The 21,711-nt window shown below is 32.1% G+C and overlaps 1 protein-coding gene across 1 annotated transcript in view; it reads right to left on the reverse strand.

Moving 5' to 3' along the window:
* The window catches only part of LOC139503366 (uncharacterized), an 81,800-nt gene that overhangs the window by 28,688 nt on the left and 31,401 nt on the right, over window positions 1-21,711 (reverse strand). The window contains exon 9 of the mRNA XM_071293137.1: window positions 12,893-12,994. Coding sequence (XP_071149238.1) covers window positions 12,893-12,994 — 102 coding nt within the window. The remainder of the gene's footprint in view (window positions 1-12,892; window positions 12,995-21,711) is intronic.

Here is a 21,711-nt window from a genome sequence, read left to right on the forward strand (position 1 = left end):
TTTTGATGCGACGGTCTTACACGTGAGAGGTTATATTGATATTAATCTAGGTTCAATCCACCATATTCTACATTCGACAATGCCTGTACCAAGCCAGGAATATGACAGTTGTTGTCCATTCGTTTGATGTTTTTTGTCATTTGATTTTGTCGTGTGATAAGAGACTTTCCGGATGAATTTTCCTCGGGGTTAAGTCTTTTTGTGATTTTACTTTTTATGAACAAAGAAGAAAACAATACAGGCTCATGACATCGGACGTGTAGATACATAGAGAATGTTGCATGGTTAATCAATTTTATCACGTTCTTTAAAAAAGCTTAAACTGTTCTTAAAAGCTCCTGAGTTTTACTTTTAACCGTGATGTAATTACAGGTAAAACACGACAGGTGTTACATTCGGAGCAACATGTACTCACCATACCGGATCATCTGAGATCAACCACCGATTTGTTGCATATAGGTGTATCTCGGTCTTTTTTTTCTGTTGTGTTTTATGCTCTATGATTTGTCTTTTTGGTGGTTTTTGCTTTTACTTGTCATGACGATGTCTGTGTGTTTTCGACTTTCCTCCAGAATCGACTGTTTCTCTCTTACGTTTTGTTTTTATTTTACTCTCTTACTAGTAGTATTTTGTTATCATTTCAGATTGAAATCGACGGATACATGGACGTCGAATTGATTCATTATATATAGTGGGTAAACAACTCTGGTATCTTGCTTGCATTAAGTCTTTTTAATGACCAACAAAGTTGCGTTACCGATATACGTTTCTTGTCACTAGAAAGTAAAAATGCATGGCGACAAATGTACATTTCAATCTTTAAAACAATTGTTATAACGTCATAACTCTTCTATCAACATAAGTAAAAACAGATATAAGGTTAATATTGAGTAGAAGTCATACCTCTAAAATTGCATTACGACACAGTTTGATCGTAAAAAAAACCACAATAATTTTTTGCGATTAAATGCTTTTCGTTTGAATAATTCAATCAAGATCACTGTTTAACAATATGAACCCGCATTTAAATAGATCACGTATTTTTGACTGAAGACAAAACACACATCGGTGTCCATTCGGTTAGAGGGATAACTAGCGAGTGATGAAGATGTCGTTAGACTTGTATATTTAGAATTTGTGAGTGTTGTCAAATGATGTTTATTCATGATCAATAACATTTGATGATATGTCATCCTTTCTGTTTGTGTTTGGTTAAGTATATCTTTATAAAAGACGCATTTATCTAACCAATCATTTTTACCTTATTAACATTTTTAGATGTTGTTATAAGCTAGCAATACTACCAACTGGATATTCTGGAGACTGGAGAATCAATGCTTTTGTTGTATAACACAACATGTAACTAAACATGTCTTTTTTTTCAAATATGAACACTTGATCTAACGTCAAGTCTATCTTTATATGTTTGGGTTGCAAACGGTCATGTGTTTGACAATTTATGACCTCTTTACACTAAATCCATATATGTAATGGATTTTAATTTAGGTTTTTAGTTTTGAACTAGTAATAAGTACTATTAGATCAGTATTAAGTTTTTTTTCTATTTGTAAGCTGTTTGTGCTTCTTGTTAGTCAGCTGATTTACATTCAATGACTTTGTCTTATGATAACGATATAGTTAAGCGCCTGTTAATGAAAACTTAAATACGGTGTATTTCCCTGTCCCGAGTCAAGAGTTTATAATTCGATGGTTTTACCGCCTTTGTGGTATTGTGCTATGGTGTGTGGGTTTTTTTTTCTTGTCTTTCATTTTTGTGGATTTTTAACCGATCTATAAACATGACTAATATGTACACAACACCAAGTGCAAACTAACGTTCCTTAACGCTTGTTTTAAATTCATTTTAATGAATACTTATCGCTACTCTTTAAAGAAGATACATTATTTATATTGAAATGTTTTTTGTATGTATATACATATAAGTAAAAAAATATTAAAATATATGCACACGTATCCAGAAGAATATCTCAAGAACGTTTGCAATCTCAAGGAAGATAATTCTGCTTGGACGATTAAAAAGTTTTTGAGTGAAAATATGAATGCCTACTCAAATCCAATATATTAGAAAAATCACTACAATGTAATAGTCATTACGTTGAGGTTGAATTCCCTGAATTTGAGGTCATTCGATGTTTAGTACTTTGATTTGGCTTGTTTTAGATGTTATTTTAAAAAAGCAATTCCGATTTAACAAGTTAATATTTGTCATAGTTAATATGTGTTATAGTTAACCATGCAATTTCTAATTTTACTTTTTTTAATTGTAATTGAAACTGATCTGCAATTGTAACATCACTTAAATGGATTTTTCAACCGGTAAGTACTTTTTGTTATAAAATTGATAATGGAAATGGGAAATATGCCAAATAGACTCAAACTGGACTAAAGAGCGGATAACAGCCGACGGCCACAGATAGTTCTTCAACGCAGAGAGAAAATGATTACATTACAGAAGAGTGACCACCATGCACTTGCATTGCACTATTACTTATATAGTTCAATAGAATGACCTACACATGCATACAGATTATAATATATACATGTTACTGTAATATACAAGTATTAATATAAAATATAACAATGAACGAGAGTATACTAATTTGAATCACTACAATACAATAGTCATTACGTTAAGGTTGAATTCCCTGTCATTAAATGATCATCCATGCATGAACTTGTCCCAGAAAAATATTATATTTGTACATTAGCCTCACTTTCAGGTATACACATTTTTTTTCTCAGACAAGTGCTTGTCGGACCATCCATAACAACTTGAGTTCATCCGATGATTAGTACTTTGATTTGACCTGTTTTTGATGTTATTTTGAAAAAGCAATTCCATTTCAGATAAGTTAATATGTGTTATAGTTAACCATGCAATTTCTAATTCTACTTTTTTTAATTGTAGAATACAACTAATCTGCAATGGTCATGATGACATCACTTAGATGTATATTTCAACTGGTGAGTACTTTTTGTTATAAAATTGAGAATGGAAATGGGAAATAAATGTATGTCAAAGAGACACAAACTGGACCAAAGAGCAGATACCAGCCGACGGCCACACATGGGTCTTCATTGCAGAGAGAAAATTATTACATTACAGAAGAGCTCCATGCACCTGCAATACACTATTACTAATATAGTTGAAAAGAATGATATACACATGCATACAACTTATATATACATGTAACTGTAATATACAAGTATTAATATAACATATAACAATAAACCTGAGTATACTGATTTGAATCACTACAATATAATAGTCATTACGTTGCACGAAATTGTCCCAGAAAAAAATTATATCTGTACATTAACCTCACTTTCAGGTATACAGATTTATTTTTTCCCTGAGACAAGTCCTTGTCGGACCATCCACAACAACTTGAGGTCAACCGATGTTTAGTACTTTGATTTGACCTGTTTCAGTTGTTTTTAAAAAAAAGCAATTCCAATTCAGATAAGTTAATATGTGTTATAGTTTACCATGCAAGTTTCTAATTTTACTTTTTCTAATTGTAGGATAAAACTAATCTGCAATGGTCATGATTGTAACATCAATTATATGTATATTTCAATTGGTGTGTACTTTTTGTTATACAATTTAGAATGGAAATGGGGAATATGTCAAAGAGACACACACTGGACAAAAGAGCAGATAAAAGCTGAACGCAACAAATCGGTCTTCAACGCAGAGAGAAAATGAATACATGTTGACAGTTTTGTTTTGGGGCAACTAAAAATTTAACATAATATTGATTCTATACTGACAATTGTTTCTATTTAAAATTAACCGTGCTGTTGAAGTTAAAATATTGAAAACAACTTAATTACAACAACATTTACCTGCACTGAATTGACTTAAGTAAAATAATTAGTAGCCATTACCATTATTAAACATCATTACCATAATTACACGATTACTTTGATTTTTTTTAATGGAATTACAATTTATATTTAATCATTTAGAAATATTATATTTTAAAGGTCCTGTAGTATAGAAGAGCATAGACTCAGTTTCATTGTAGTGTTGCGACAACCCGCCTAGAGACTAGACGATTTGAGATGAACTTTTTAAAATTATTTTAGATGTGATAGTATTATTATTTATAGTGCCAAAATCTGCAAATTTATTTTAGATAGAAGATGTCGTTTTTTATATTGTTAAAAATTGTGTCTAAACTGTAAATATAAATATTTTTAGGAAATTTATTAATCTAGCTGTACAGTGATATTTATTATTATTAATTTTCAATATAACATACAATACACTTATGTCAGTAGCCTGTTCTAAATTAACCTATATATATTGATATATTTATAACTGCTTATTTCATTGTTCGAAATATGCCTATTAATATTTTATGTAGTATTGTTTAATTGCTGCATTATTACTAGTTGTATACTAGTTGTATGAGCCGTTGCCAATTAGTACGTCTTTCCACTTTTCTGTGGAAAGACCTATTATTTTTCTTCTGATTATTTTTTTTTCTTCCGCCAAATTGTGTTCTTGCGATAAAAATTTGTTTCGCAATATGTCGCTTAGATATTTGGTATATGATATCGAACATTTGTTTGCGCTTTTGAAATTTACCCTGCGTAACCGAATACTTTTCTGTGTAGGAGTTATCTCCCCAAACACTGTTTTCCTTGTGATCACAACTCCTTCGCAACCGTAAAGGATTACGACAAATTTATTTTATAAAATTGCTCGTTATATCCTTTGCATGATTTGTCCAATATCGACCGAAGCAATATGAACGCTTCATATGAGAGTTATTTCCCTTTTTGTATTTGAAATTTTGAAATGTATTTTTAACTGGAACACCATAAGTGATAGAGACCTAGGATCTTTTGATCTGAGGTCCTTGGTCTAAAAAAATGAAAATTAGGTCAAGGTCAAAGGTCAAGGTCATATTCTAATTTTTGAATTTGTCTTATTTTCTATCATTTTCATTAACCTTATAAGATATCGACAAATTATTTTGTATAAATTGTTAGTTGCGACATGTGGTAACTAAATAATTTTAGTTGAAAGGGTGCGTAAACAATGAATGGGAGTTTTAGCCCCTATCATATCTTAGATTATGTTTAAAGTGATATCACTTATTAACCATACATATTAGAGACTAGGGTCTTTTAAATTTGAAAACCTTAGTTTGTGACCTTTAAATTGAGGTCAAGGTCATAGGTTAATTTGACGTTCTAGATTTTGACCTTTGCTTTAAATTCATATCTATACATCATAAAGCCATATGAACTGACATTTTAGACTGATTTTTTATATTTTAATATCAAAATAGATATAAACTGGTGGAAAGGCCTTCAATTGTTCTCTGAACAATTAGTTTTTAATTGTGATTGAATTTGTGCCAATAAAATATTTGTATTTGTATTTGTATATATATTTTAATCCCGTCTCTCATAATTCTTTTTAGAATGACACTAATATATTATAGTAATGTATGTATTCCTGTATTATGTAATATTAATGTTGAGATGTAAATAAACTATTTGTATTGTGTGAATTGTATAGTATTCAGAGATGATGACTCATTTAACACCATTATTCCTCACCGTTTTAAGTGGCATCACTGTTGTTAAGACAGAACTATCATTAAATGAATTACCTGCACCAGTAACTGAAATTGTTTCTCATTTTAAAGAGTTCATTGCAGCTAATGCAACATTCACTTACAAATATGATATTCCCTTTAATAATGACAATTCAAATTTAATGAATATGGTGACAGTGCCTTTTTTAAAGATAAATTTAACAACGTGTATAATTTTGGTTTTTATCGAAAATGAATTGGACTACATTTTACATTCCATTTATATTAGTTCTGATGTTTTAGTGAATGAAGATACAACAATGTACTATAAAAAGTGCTCTCCAACATTTAGGATTAAATACTGATTTATTACATCATCCATCCATAGGAATCGTTTTTTACTGTAATTTGAGAGATAAAGAAATATTGATTGATATGCACCCATGTGTAAACATGGATGAAAATTTGAAAATTTTTAAAAATGTTAAAAACAGTCTGATGTGCAGAACATTTAAAGAAATGTTACATTTAAGTTATGAAAATTCAAATAGTTTGTCCTTTTCTATTGGAGAAGTTGATTTTATTGTATTTTGCTATATTGAGAAGATTAGACATAAGTTATGGGTCGATTAACCTATATATATATATATATATATATAAATGTCTAAGAATATAACTTAAAAAAATTGAAAAAATAGTCCATCAGGTTCAAGAGTTTGTAACTGGTGCATCCAAAATCTCTCTCTTTTTTGTCTTCCTTGTGTATCCCAATTTTGATTTTTCTCAATGATTTGAAATGTGACGTTTTCAAAATCATGTCCTGCTCTTAAAAGGTGTCTTGTAATTGGGCAGTTCCTTTCTTTTGTATAAAATGACCGATGGTTATTTAGTCGGATGTTAAATGTTGTTTCTGTTTCACCAACATATTGTATTTTGCAAGTTCCACACGTTAGAACATAAATGCAATTTTGCGTTTTGCAATTTGATGTTATGAATATGTTGTATTTTTTCTTTGTGACTGTGCTGACGAATTGGGTTTCGATAGTGGCGACTCTGCAGCACTTAAAATTGCCCCTTCCGCATGGTGTATAACCTCCGATTGTTGATATCTCCTGTTTAGATACTTTGGATGTTACTAGAATATCTTTGAGGTTTTTGGGTCTGCGGTAAGCCATAACGGGAGGTGATGGAAAAATCTCTTTTAAGGAAGGATCATTTTCAATAAGACGCCAGTGTTTGTGGACAATTGATGAAAGATTTGTCAGGTCAGGATGAAAGCTAACAACAAACGGGATTGTATTTGTCTGGGCCGTCTTTTTTTTTGTATTCAAGTAGGTTTGTTCGGTCTTTTTCTTTTGCTTTACCGAAAGCTTCTGAAATATTTTTGTTCTTATAACCTCTTGATTTACGTTGCTGTCTGAGTTGCCCCAAACGATGGTTAAATTTTGATTCCGATGAACAAATCCGTTTTAACCTGATGGCTTGGCTGTACGGAATGCGCCGGGAGCAGTGTTTCGGGTGGCAACTCTTCGGAGAGAGAAATTGGTGTTTATCAGGTTTTTTGATGTGAAGGTCTGTTGTCATGACTCCGTTTTCTAAAGTTATGGTGGTGTCGAGAAACGCAATTTTCTTATTTGAAACTTCAGATGTGAACTTTATCGATTGATGAAAGTTGTTACAGAAATCGAGAAATTCTTGCAGACGTTCTGCAGTTTCGTTCCATTTGATGTCGATGTCATCAATATAACGGAGCCAAGACAAGGGTTTGTATGGTAAATTCGAAAGGATGCGTTCTTCGAGACTCCCCATGAAAATGTTGGCAAAAGAAGGTGCCATTTTGGTTCCCATACTGGTACCGTCAACCTGCAAGTAGTGCTGGTCGTTAAATACAAAATTGTTGTTTTCCAGCACTAGTCTCAGCAACTGAACCAGACAGTCTGTTGGGGGATGTTTATCCTTACGATTGTTCCATACTTGTTCACAAGCGACTATTCCTTCATTTTTAGGAATATTTGTGTATAAAGAAGACACATCCATCGATACCAAAATTGTGTTGTTTGGTAAGGGATTTAATGAATCCATTTTCTTCAAATAATCTGTTTTATCTTGAATGTAGGATGGCATTGTTCTAACATGTGGTCTAAGATGGTAATCCACGAATTCAGATATGTTTTCGGTTGGATGGCCATTTGCAGATACTATCGGTCTTCCCGGAATTCCTTCTTTATGAAGTTTTGGGAGCAAGTAAAATCGACCGGCTGTGCAGGTTTCATCAGGGCGTAGATAGTCGTACGTGTCGTCATCGTGATGTTTTTTGCTATTCATATCTGAAAGGACCTCATTAATTTGTTTACTTATTTCTTTTGTAGGATCACTTTCTAAATGTTTGTAAAATTTTGTATTTGCCAGCTGACGATTCCCTTCTTCAATGTAGTCGGTTTTGTTGATCACTACAACTGCACTTCCTTTGTCTGCTTGTTTAATAACAATATCATCACGGCTTTTTAAATTATTAATGGCTTGGCTTTCTTGTTCAGAGAGATTCCGTAAACGTTTGCCACTGACTGATGATTTTACTTCAGTTTTAATAGATGATATAAAGGATTCTAAATTGTCGTTCTTACTCCTTTGTGGATTCCACTCGCTTTTCTTTTTAAATCTTGGGATGCACTTGTCCTCTTTATCACTCTCATATTCCAAATCATTCATTCCGGCTTCTTGTAAGTTTTTTTGTGTTGCCTATTAAAGTGTTCTTTTAGGCGAAGACGTCTTGCAAATTGATCAACATCTGTCTCCAATTGTAGGTTGTTAATGTTTGCTGGTATAGGACAGACGTTTAGACCTCTACTTAATAATTTTCTTCTGAATAGGTTAATTCTGTTGACGACAGATTAACAACTAAATTATTATCCGCAGGGTGTGTCCGTTTTTTAAAACGTCTTTTTCTTGGTTGTTTTATTTCACTCTCTTTTAAAATATTATTTATATCAAAATTTGAAAATTGCTGTTTAAGACCATCTCTGGTAAATTTCTTTTGTTGCTTGTTTTTGTAATTTTGACTTTCTATTCTTTCAATATCGGATAGTCTTTTCTTGATTAAATCCTTGTCTCCGTTAGTAATGGACATTGATGGTTTAGAAAGCATTTCATTTATTCCAGAGTTGATTTGTTTATATGAATAGATAGAAAAGGAGAGTAAAAGTTGGAGAAGCCGTAAAGAACAATTCAATAAAGTTTCGTCCCAACGTTTCATAAATCTGAAGGACTTTACACCCGGTGTTTGTGGTGTCAATTTACTATTCAATCCGTTTGGTATTTTGTTGTTATACATATATGATTAAATGTTTGAAACATGATGTTCAACTTGTATTTTCTGTTTTGTTAAACTTCGTGTTAAAATAAGTTCTTTGTTCCATGATCTTAGCAGGAAATAGATATGAAAGGATTACACACAAAAATATGTGTAATGCGTGTTGCCTGCGTGAATAATATATAATGCCTAAAAATAGCAACAATCAACATTCAATCTGTTTAAGCGTGGATCAGTTTGAGAAAATAAACTGATACAGTTACTGAATTAAAATTATATAAATGTCTAAGAATATAACTTAAACACACTAATTAATACATCAAAAAGTTCTATTAGATGTTAAATAGAAATACGCAATATTTCGCTAAACAAGTTAGCTTCATCAGGTGTGTGCATCTCTCAAGGTGAAATCGGATGCATGACAAAAAAATATTTTTGTAGCTTAATCTATACAAGAGTTGAGGAAAAGTGTAACATATTGATTGATGTTGCATAAAATATGTTTGTAGCTACAACTACATGAAGTTGGAATAAAAGTTTAACACATTTATAGATGTTCGATTATTTTGTATGAATTTCTATAAATTAATTTGTATGATTTTAAGATAATTATGATTTTGATTTGTTTTTAAATCTTTTTTCGTCTCTCTCATTGAGTCCATCAGGTTCAAGAGTTCGTAACTGGTGCATCCAAAATCTCTCTCTTTTTTGTCTTCCTTGTGTATCCCAATTTTGATTTTTCTCAATGATTTGAAATGTGACGTTTTCAAAATCATGTCCTGCTCTTAAAAGGTGTCTTGTAATTGGGTAGTTCCTTTCTTTTGTAAAAAAATGATGCATTAATGTATTGCAAAAACATTATTTCATCATGTAGTTAGATATTTCAATGTATATCCTTTTTATATAAGATACAATTTTTTTCTGAAAAAAAGTCTGATACCAAAAAAAATCCTTGGGCAAGAATTTTCAACCGAGGAACTACACAAGCGTCAAGAGGCGTCATTATGCAGTAAAGGGGGTTGCGTCAAAAGGCATCATTATGGAGGAAAGGGTTAAATGTGTTGAGGATAACTATCCATTTTGTTATAAAAAAAAACATATGCATCATATTTTTTTTTCTAATTTGAGGCTTCATAATTATGACTTTAAATGTGTATTACTTCAAAGAGATTGTAGATGTGTAGTATTTCAAATAGGTTGTATACGTGTTTCTCATTTCACGTTTTTTTATATAGATTAGACCGTTGGTTTTTACCGTTTGAATGGTTTTACACTAGTAATTTTGGGGCCCTTTATAGCTTGTTGTTCGGTGTGAGCCAAGGTTTCGTATTGAAGGCCGTACATTGACCTATATTGGTTTATTTGGATAGAGGAATGTCTCATTGGCACTCGCACCACATCTTCCTATATCTATGTATATTGTGTAGTATTTTGAATATGTATGTATTCAGAGTATTGGTGTTTTTACTTAGAACATTATCAACAGTATTTAACAAAAATCACTTCTTTATTATGTTTGTGATGTAAAATTTTGATAATTTCTATTGCAACCTTGAATTGTTGATTCAAAATAATCAAGTATACAGACAGTTCTGTTAAAAATATTTGTGTGCCCATTATATGTAAAGGGCCTGTTGTATTTTTTATTGATTTTCATATTTGTTTTTTGTAAATTGTATAAGTACTGATTAAGCAGTTTATTTTCTTCTTTAAATTGTTATATATTGAACAAACTCAGACTTCATTTGGTAGTTTGTGTGGTTAACGTTTTTTCCCAACTTTTATTTTTGTTTACCTAATACAAAAAATATTATAACAAGGGGCTGTTTTGAAGTCTCCCAAACAAAGCTCCCATTATAACTCCCCTGGTCGCCTGATATTGGGCAAGTCCAGTTCAAATTGGTTTGGTCTATTAGAGTAATATGCATAAGTGACGCCTATGATTAAATCCTGTTTATTTCATACAAATCGTCTTGAAATGATGAAAAGGAATAAATACGGTTTATGAGTGAGGATCTGGACCGTTTACAAGTTCTAAGAAAAAGGGTGGGGTGGGGTGATTCTTAGGGGACTCTTTTATTTCATTAGATTTGTTTTATTGTCCCTTACAAGAATATATATATATGTTTTGGGTTGTTGATCTTGACTATTTACCAGTTTAAAAAAAAGAGGTGGGGCTGACACCTGTGGACTTCTATATTTCATTTGATTTGTTTTATTATCCCACACAATATTGTATATGGTTTAGGGATGGGGATCTCGACCGTCTACAAGTTTCCAAACTGGAAGGTGTTTGGTGAACCATAAGGACTACCCCTTTTTTATTTGTTTGTTTTATTGTGCAATACAAGAATATATTGGTTTCGTGTTGGGGAACTTAACTGTTTACAAATTCTTAAACATGAGGGGGTGCTATAACCCAGAGGGACTCTCAATATATTTCATTTGTTTGTTTTTTTGTGCAATACAAGGATACATTAGTTTCGGGTTGGGGAACATAACTGTTAACAAGGTCTCAAACAGTAGGGTGTGCATTTACCCAGAGGAACTGTACATTTATATATTTCATCTGGTTTGTTTTATTGTCCAATACAAGAATATATAAGGTTTAGGAGTGGGATCGCAACCGTTTATAAGTTCTCAAACAGAAGGGAGTAGGGTGTTACCCTGTGGATTTCCCCTACATTTCATTTGATTTGTTTCAATATCCCATACAAGAATACTATGTACGGTTTAAGGGTAAGGATCTCAACCGTTTACAAGTTCTCAAACAATGGGGTGGGTTGACTACCCCTATATTTCATTTGACTTGTTTTATTGTCCCATACAAGAATATTTATGGTTAAGGAGTGATGATCTCAACCGTTTACAGGTTTTTAACAGGAGGGTTTGGATAACCACTAGGGACTCCCCTTACCTTTCCATTTGGTTACCAGCCTCTGTGTTTGTGTGTATATATTTTATTATAAACTTAGCAGTAAACACATGGTAAATGCAGATAAATTGTATGTGTAATACAATAATTTGCAATAATTTTACATTAATATTTTGGAAAATCTAATGTGCAGTTTATTTCCGACGAGACTACAATACCAATGGGCCCTAAGATTGTCAACAGACCCTTCCACAATTAATCGGCCTGTGGTGGTGGTTTGTTGTAATATCATCATTTATCTCACTTGTTTTAGATATTAAATTGGGGCTAGAAACAAAGATAAGTCTTTCTAAATGACCCATCTGAAAAGATTCCGACTTCACAAAGGCTTTCAAATTTTATACAATCTGCATGCTTATTTTGTAGGTACTTCCTTGATATTTGAATTGAGGTGCGACTTGATTTGCAGAAATTGAATTACAGATTTATAGTAGAGTGTCACTAGAAAATATCAGCCTTTTTTTTCAATTGTAAACAAAAACTATGTAGGGACATAGAATTTTTCACTTTTTTTAATTATTGGCTTGGTGTTTATAGTTGGCATCTAAGGTAGAGCCTTCCTCATATTAATCTTCAATTGTGTATTTTACCCTAATGCATTGACTGTTTTAAAACGAAAAACAATTAAAAATATTATTAAAAGAAAACAGAAATATTGATACAGTTCAGAAAGGCTATGCAAAATTGATTGTTGCCATCTAAATGATACCAATATTTCTAGAATAAATCTCTGGTAAAGTTTATTACACCATCAACGCATTTCATAACTCTATCAGCAGGAGGTCCGATTTAACGTCGTATCATGTTGAATTTATTATTTCAACCAATACATTGTGCAACTTGTAACAATCTTAAATGGTAGAACGATATATGAGATTCGTTCTGTTATCGTTAGGTAGATCTGCAGCTTATATATGTATATGGATCACAAACTATGTCAACACAATATATGAATACACCGATTAATCCAATTAGATGTTACACTACCTGTTTCACTTAGTATATATAATTATTAATAACAGAAACTTATGTTTAAGAAAACACAAATGTACTTGTACTTGTACTTACGTCCTTCTTTCTTATGTTTGGATCACAATCGTTGTCTAACAAAAGAGTAGCTATCGCCTGGTCATCTCGTTCGGCAGCTATATGTAACGCAGTTTCTCCATACTTGAAGGTAGAAAACATCAAATATTAAAGTGAATAACTATGGTTTAGTTAAAATCACTTTTTGCATATATTGTTTGCAACGAGTATATTCTCCATGTGTGATATTAAATTATTATGGTATTTTTACACATTGATGATAACTGTTTGTATATGTTCCAGACCGTATGAGTATTTGGACCGTACGCGTACGGTCTGGACCGTATGCGTACTTTTTCAATATACGCATACGGTCGGACCGTACGCGTACGGTCTGACTAATATTAAGAATTTGGTCAAGTTTATTAGATACAAATGTACATAACAGATCAACATAACTTATATCTCAAATTAATATAAAAAGTTGAATAGTTATTGAAATAAAAACTTAATATTTTAATTTTTTGTAAAAAATCAGGCTTATTTAATCTGTTAATCTCCTGTACTTACTTAGCATGTCAGTAATTCATTAATTACAGCCCAGTATGCTCATTGAAATTGAAGTTATCGGAAGTCAACATAATGTGGGAGGACAATTGTTTTAGAATATTTAGGAACTTTACAAAAAATGCATATGCAAAGGAACATGCATAAACAAAACATGTTAATGTTAAAAAATATATGACGTTCCTTGTGGAAGCAAGTGTCATCTTGGGCCAGAGTAACAAAATAGGATTCACGGATATAAAATTAAACAAATATTTAATTTTAATTGTTCGCTTATTCACTTTATCCATCTAATTGTAATAATAACAATTTGTATAACTAAAAATAAAGATTTTGATAAATGTTTGTTAACATTTAACCCATATGATCACAAAACGTGTATGGTCAGCTGGACCGTACGCGTATACTCATACGGTCCGACCGTACGCGTATGGTCGGACCGTACGAGTATACGTATACGGTCCGGACCGTACGCGTACGGTCCAAATACTCGTATGGTCTGGAACATATATATCTATCAAGTAAAGACAAGTCATGTCCCTGTATAAGCACTTATCTATGATGCTTTAATTTGAATATTTCATTCTAAACTTTCGTACAGGGTAACTGTAAGAGGAAGTCATGTGATCACACTTTAACACAAATAGAATTTATTTAATAGTCCGGTAACTATCTTTTTTTACCTGCAGCTGCAATAGTTCGAGTTGTTTTCGCGACAGAAAAAAACAACATGTACTGCATTTGATTTGATATTGGATATATTGGTCAACAGGGATTAAATAAAAAACAAAATCAAATACTTTATAGTAGAACATTTGAGAAGTCATTTATCTCTTTGTGAAAGAGGGGCAAAAGATACCAGAGGGACAGTCAAATTCATAGATCGAAAATAAACTGACAACGCCATGGCTATAGAATAAAAAGACAAACAGACAAATAGTAGTACACAAGACACAACTTAGAAACTAAAGACAAAGCAACACGAACCTTACCCAACATTGGGGGTGATCGCAGGTGCTCCGAAAGGGTAAGCAGATCATGCTCCCATGTATCACCCGTCGTGTTGCTCATTTTATTGCAAACCCGGTAAATAGTCTTATTCGGTAGGTCACATTCGTGGCGAAATGGAAGTGGTTTGGAGTTAAGGATAAGGAACCTATCTGATATCAACTGGCGATAGCGTCTGTATAATTTACTAAGGGAATATTTCAACTTCTCTATTAAGATCTATTGGTTTAAAAGTGTCCTTGTGAGTAGCAACCTTATCAATAATCTTTCAATGATATCATATAGGTATAACAAACCCGGGAATAGTAATTAAGATATATATACTCCTTATGCAGGCGCTGCTGGATTGCTTCTGCATCGAAATGGAAAGATCACAATTGGGAAGCTGAAATCATCTATTTTGTCGTAAATGTTTTGTTTGCAACCGATCCTTATTGTCAATTTCCAGATGTAAATCGAGAAGATATGAGGCCGATATAATTGTAACTGTTGTATTCATTATCAGTCAGTTTGAGATATTTTTTTGTTAAAATCAGAGTGATTCTTTACAAAGTAGGATGTATTCCTCCCCAAGATAAGTTACTTGCATCTACGTTCGCTATTTTGTTTAATGCAATTCCAACTCTTTCAATTTGTTCTTTTAGTTTGGAATGGGGAGTACTTGTGTAAGGTGTAGAAAAGTCAAATATTTAAATACTATTACAAGATGAACAAGTCTTAGATTGCATGTACTCTAAAAGATCTTTCGATGTTTCAGTACCTACATCTGATTCACGGCACCTATGGCATATACAGTTTAACAATAACTTTCAGGCCCAGCTTTGATTGCTGATAAACAGATGTTATAATAATTTAAAAACGGGTTCGCAGCGATGTTAAGGCGATTTACATAAGATTTTTTTCAGGGGCTGATAACCCGTAAGGACCTCATAATGTATTCATATATTCATTAATGGCGGAGGCTGCGTCTATCGATGAAAATGTATGAAATCAAATTACTTACATGTCTGTTAACTAAAAACGGGTATTCATATGATGTAATTTATTTATCGAAATACAAATGTTGTATGTTTGTGCTTTGATTATTATGGCAAACAGTTGCAATACCTGTTTTTCTTGACGAGATTGTCGGCTTTTGGACCCCGCCTTCTTTTGCAGATCAACCAATTAAAAGACGATCGACGTCAAATAAATGTTTGCAGTTTGCAGAAATTTGCAGCGAAAATTATTTTCACTTTTAAATTAGTGTGAAGTCCATATTATTTAATGTTCTGCTTAGTGCTGGTGGTATTTGTCAACTTTGAATTTTACAAGGAGGTAATTGGTTAATTTTGTGCAACGTTTTCTTTTTTATTTCACTTGTTTTCGTGTTTTGACGTCTTTTCTGTCAATGTCTCATGTTTGGTTTGATGTGGGTCTCTTGTGTTTTCCCTTATTTATTGTCCATGTATCCTGTCGTACTATTCATTTCTCGTGCTTCTTATAAAATTTGTGCAATTCTATTGAATATTGATGGTTCATGTACATATACAAATGTAATAAAGACTTTCAAATTACTATAATTTGTAAATAATTATTTTTGAAATCGCATACAACTTGAGGACGTTAAAGGGAACGTCTTTATGTCCAATAAAACGACTGCAGACGGCAGAACCACTGAGTTTTCAGAGTATCAAAATTTAGTTCTTTTCCATAATATTTGACATGTTGTTTCTCATGTATTGTTTTTCCTCATTTTTATTTTCAGTGCTATGTTTTTAACATTTTTTTTCTATAGTGTTTCCGTGGTCCTTCCCCCTCTGTTTCCCTTATAGTGTTAAAGCAAAGATAAAAATCTGGGTAATTATTTGTACATTTCCTGGACCATGGGTCATTCTAAATTTGAATAAATTATCTTTGAACCAGTATCATTTAATACCAAGTCAGAAATATGACCAATTGCAAGTTTACAAATGTATATACAATGTACTTCATGCTGGTAAAAAAGAACATTTTTTTACCCAATATGTCATAGTCTAAATGATATTATAATTTCTTAAAAGCTTTGATAATGCTTAAATGGGACGCCTTCCTCATGTTCATATGACCAGCATAATTAGGAAGGAATGGCATCAAAACAATTCAAGAAACTTTTAATGACGCCATTATATTAGACTTATTACTATGTATATTTCCTCATCACGACTGCTCACTTTGACATATTTTGTTTATACATATATATAAGTAACAGTACTTAAATTAAATAGAACACTGCATGCGCTTTTGTTCTAAAAATAGAGCATAACATCAACTATCTGAACTGTGTCACTGTTCAAAAATGATGGCAGGAAATGAATCCATTGCTCAAAGCTATATCCCGTAAACAGAAGGGACCCAGTTATAAAATATTGTTATGACACGATTATTAAGCTAGCCATTTAACGACAGAAATTGTAACCGATTATTAATATATAGTCATACAGAAAGAGGTGGACTGGAGACAGATGCGGAATTAAATACTTTCTATGATCTTAAATGTAGGAATGACCTATTTATATACTTTGCATTTTATAGTGTACTTACATATATATCGGAAGATGTGGTGTGAGTGCCAATGAGACAACTCTCCATCCAAATAACAATTTATAAAAGTAAACCATTACATGTTTTACATTTGTTATCAAAAAAGTTTCAAACATGTTAAATAGACATTGCAGGTCTTGTTATAGTTTGTAGTGTCTTATTGTTAGTAAATGTTACAGAGAATATTTCGTTAATGTTTACTTCTTTTATTATTGTTCTAGACTTTGTTTACCGGTATTGATTTAAACTGATCTAATAAAATATGTGCAAATATTTTTGTTTGATGAAGAAACATTTACAGTTGTCACTATGTCTATTTCTAAACTTTCCTAGTCTTTAAAGTTTTCAATACAATAGTATAATTCAACCTACGTCATAGCCATATGGCTACCCAGCGTGCAATGCTCTGACTATTTGTAAATAAAATGTATTCTTTGAATGATTTTTAATAGTATCGACAAAATTGATACTAAAAGGTGTTCCTGTATTTGTGTTGCTCATTCTATGCAATCGTGTTTTCTGTTATTCTATGTAAAACATATCTTATTTTGTGTTAGATAACAAAAAACAGTGCAATTTCAGTAGTTTCGAGTACTTATATCAGTGTGCGCTCATATAATTTTTATTTGGTTTAAATTTTCAGGACATGTCAGTTGAATATTGTTTATGTTTTATGTTTTTGATATAATCTCATCACATTTAAATTGTCATTGATTGTAAGCTCTATCACTAGAATTGTGACAACATAACCTTGTGTTTTCTCGATAAAGTGTGACCACAACCGTAGGATTTTTTTTAAGTCAACAAACTTTTCCAATGTTCTGCATTCTAAAATGTTTGTTATGGAAGATTCTAATTTGTCACTTTTCACTAATTTTACAACCTTACTTTACTAAAGAGTATCCACACACACACTAGAAAGCTAATTGCGTCTAGTTTGACATCACGTATGATGCAGTAAATGAATGTTTTGGTATTGCCGATAATTCAATATGATTGTGATTTTGTATATTGAGATCAATGCCACCATCAATCAGCAACTTAACGATATCTGTGTATCTGAGAACTACAGCAATGTGAAGTGCAGTGTCACCACTCTGGATTGACAAAAAACACTATTTTAACAAAATATGAAATAAAACAGGAATCAACCTATTGCATTTAAGGAAATAAAACAACATAGACTAACACTTAGCGTAAAGTCAAACTGGTACCCGGTATCAGATTTTAATACGAATTGGTCATTAGTTAATATTGTATGGTGCATGATTGCATTTAAGCTTAATAAATATACATAGATTGATTATTGTTTAGGGATCAGCTAAATTCCGACTTCAGCTACGGAAGTTTTTCTTGCTGTGTTGAGGACCCAATGGTGACATTGATATTGTTATTTCACAGTACAGTATAAAAAGAGGATTGGTTTGATTGACATCGAGACCCCTATCCACCTACGTTTAAATGAAGTGGATGTAAACATTTATAAGAAATCGTAAGGCCTTCAACAATGAAAACAAACCATAAAGCACGTGACGGGTTTAAACGTATTTATATGCTCTCAACCCTCCCTTAACTTGGGACAGTTGTTTAACAGCACATCATATGCACATACTATACTAATAAATTCAAAAAGGCTTAAATCATCAGATTGGAGAAAAAAAAACCAAACAAAAATATATAACGGACGTGTTATTTATGTATTTCTTGTCTCTGCAACAGTATTTATATTTAAAATGTTAAGTCCGACGTATTACGCTTCAAATTTCTTTTTTGGCGCCAATTGTCGAAGCTATAATTTGTTTTATCTAACAGAAACAGAGCGCATTACTCTCCTTCAAGTCGCACTGTATTATCAACTAACATGACGTTCTTCTCAGTTTTTTTATAGTATTTCTATAACTTGTAACTTCCTCTCTGAGATATATCTGTTGAGTTTTTAATTGTCTTAATATGCCAGCTTTAGCTGGCACTTATGGTAGAAGCATCGTTTTTGGAATTCAGAACGATAACTCTTTCTACACGACCCATCTGGCAAGTTTCGTCACTCTCGTTAAACCTCGTACGATTATTATTTTTAATGGCGGCCGAATTTAACGCTTCAACGTGAACTTGAAAAAACGGGACAGATATATTCCAGTTTTAAGGATTTGAAATCAAACATGTATTAATGATGCATGGAATTTGGGTACTAACCTCATTACAGAATCATCGATTGTTTGGAGGTCAGTCCAAACCCATTTCGCTATGACTCTACATGTTTGAACTCAAAATTGAATTGGTGTAAGTATATGTATATTGTAAACAAGGATAGTCTTCAAAATAAGCACAGCATGGACTTTTGTCTAGTTCATTAAAAAAGCTGGTAAAAACTGAAAATATAGGTGCAATTTTGGTACTCTCATGTTAGCAACTTCACAACTATAAATTTATTTTTATGACCAAAATTAAAAAAAAGTAAAAACCTAAAGGCAATAAAATGCTTTACCATGCACAGACTGATACGATCACAGATGTATATTTAGCATATAAAAAAAACACCATTTTTTTTTTATATCAGTTGGAATCAAGCATATTTTAATGTTGGACCCTTAAAACTTTAATATGGACTAATTTGAAAACAGGTAGCAGGTGAACCCAAACATTTCTATTCAGCAGCAGTCCCTAACTACATATCTCCTTAATTTTATATGATAGTCCTACAAAAATATTGAAAATGTGTAGATTTATATTTTTTCTAGCTTCTCTCATGTGAAAGCGGTACCTTTTTGGTCATTTTTTATGTGTTGCGTCTAATCAAGAATTGTAACACTTTATATTTTCATAACAAGTGTTTTGTACATTTTCTGTTAAGATTTTCACACAATCAGTGAAATATTCTAAAAGGCTAAACTAAATGTTGATTACGGAAAGTTTCAAACAATGACAAGTGTTTTATTTACCAAATAACTCCTTTTGCCGCGCACTGGTGCATGTCAATTGTGAATATAATTACCAAATATATTCGTTTATCATGATACGGAAGTCGACATTTTCAAGGAGTACACATCGTGGAAAAAATGCACAAATTACAGATAAAATAACTAAAACACCCTATTTTGTGTGCATCTCCTTCCAAATCAGTATTCGTTGCATATAAATATACTAGATGAGTAATAATCAATGTAAATATGGTAAATATTTGAAGAAAAACCGAAAGTTTTGTAAAAAAACACCCCAAAAATGTTGTACCATAACCCCAAAATCAATTCAAATCTTCCTTTTGTGTATTGAACCTGTTAGTACAATTTCATCGAGATCTATGCACTTAGACTAAAGTTATTGTCTACCAACCAAATGTATCTTCTTGAAAACAACTACGACATGATTAAGCATTACTCGAAAGCAAATTTTTGACATGCTTGTATTTCCCATTTTCATTTTCAATTTTATTTTGCTGTTATATAATAAAAAACTTGAAAAGTAAGCTTACAAAAACAATATATGCAAGAAATGACATAAAACTGACTCTGAATTAGTACATGAAATTAATGTAGAACCCGTAAACTTAAGATGATCAGGAATACGAAAGTTTTTTGTTCGAGTCGGATATTTTTCACAGAAGCCCTTTGGCGCAATCAATCAAATTTATTTAGTCAAAATTGTTCCCTAGTATTTAGGTTCATTATAACAAATTGGCAAATACGACCGTTTTTTCACCTAAAAAACTACTGTATACAGGGTCCTAATAAAAAGCACCGAAGAGCTTACGGGTGAAGAAAAAGCGCCCGGGAAAAAGAAAAGGCGGCCATGGGAAGAAAAAAGCGTCCGGAAAAAAGAAAAGGCACCCGGGGGAAATATATAGAAATTGTATTGGCGTGAGACAACTTTGTGTCGATTAAATAAGTTATGCACATTGATTTCTTTTAAATTGTAGACAAGTATTTCGCAAAGTCAGATAATAGACATTTTTAATAAAGCACAAACACAAGTATGAATGTTTCAATTATGCTGAAGATTTATAAAATGTTAGACTTTTCTTACATGTGACTGGCATGTTGAAACCCTTCCACTCTCTTCCAATGTCAGGTTAAGTGTGTTTAATTAAATACAAACCTTGGAAGAGTTTTTAATAACGAAATATACGTTTTGATCGAGGACATTATCGTTCATGATTCTTCTATATACTCTTGTTTATATTTACGGCTTACTTAGGCCGTGTTCACACCAAACGCCGTGTAGAGTAAACATGTTTACAATTAGTTTAGTGTAGTGTGCACTGGTTTCACATTACATTTGTTCACATCTATACACCTTGTTTAGCTACCTGTACATAAGATTTGTTCTCACTTGTAAACTATGTGTCATTTAAATGTTTATTACGTAGAACTGAATTCAAAATTTTGGGACAATTTTTCTAGCGGTAAGGGAACTACCATTTGACCTCAAAAGGGGGGGGGGGGGGGGGTGGAAATATTCCGATCCCCAATTTGATAAACAAAAAATTATCATATAGATGATAAAAGAAATATTCTGAATCAAAGAGTTTCCCGATACATTATAGTGTTGAATATTGAAAAAAAATGTATTCGATCACCAGCATCGAAAAGAGAGGAATAAAAACGTACGCGCGAAATTTTTTTTTGACTCAGATAAAAAAAAAATAACCCTCCCCCTTTTTAAGTTAAGTGGTTACTACTTTATGAAAGCCATTTTTATAATTTGGGATGACCTTTTCAAATGAATTA

This window comes from Mytilus edulis, chromosome 14 (assembly GCF_963676685.1).
Source record: "Mytilus edulis chromosome 14, xbMytEdul2.2, whole genome shotgun sequence".
NCBI classification, from domain to species: domain Eukaryota; kingdom Metazoa; phylum Mollusca; class Bivalvia; order Mytilida; family Mytilidae; genus Mytilus; species Mytilus edulis.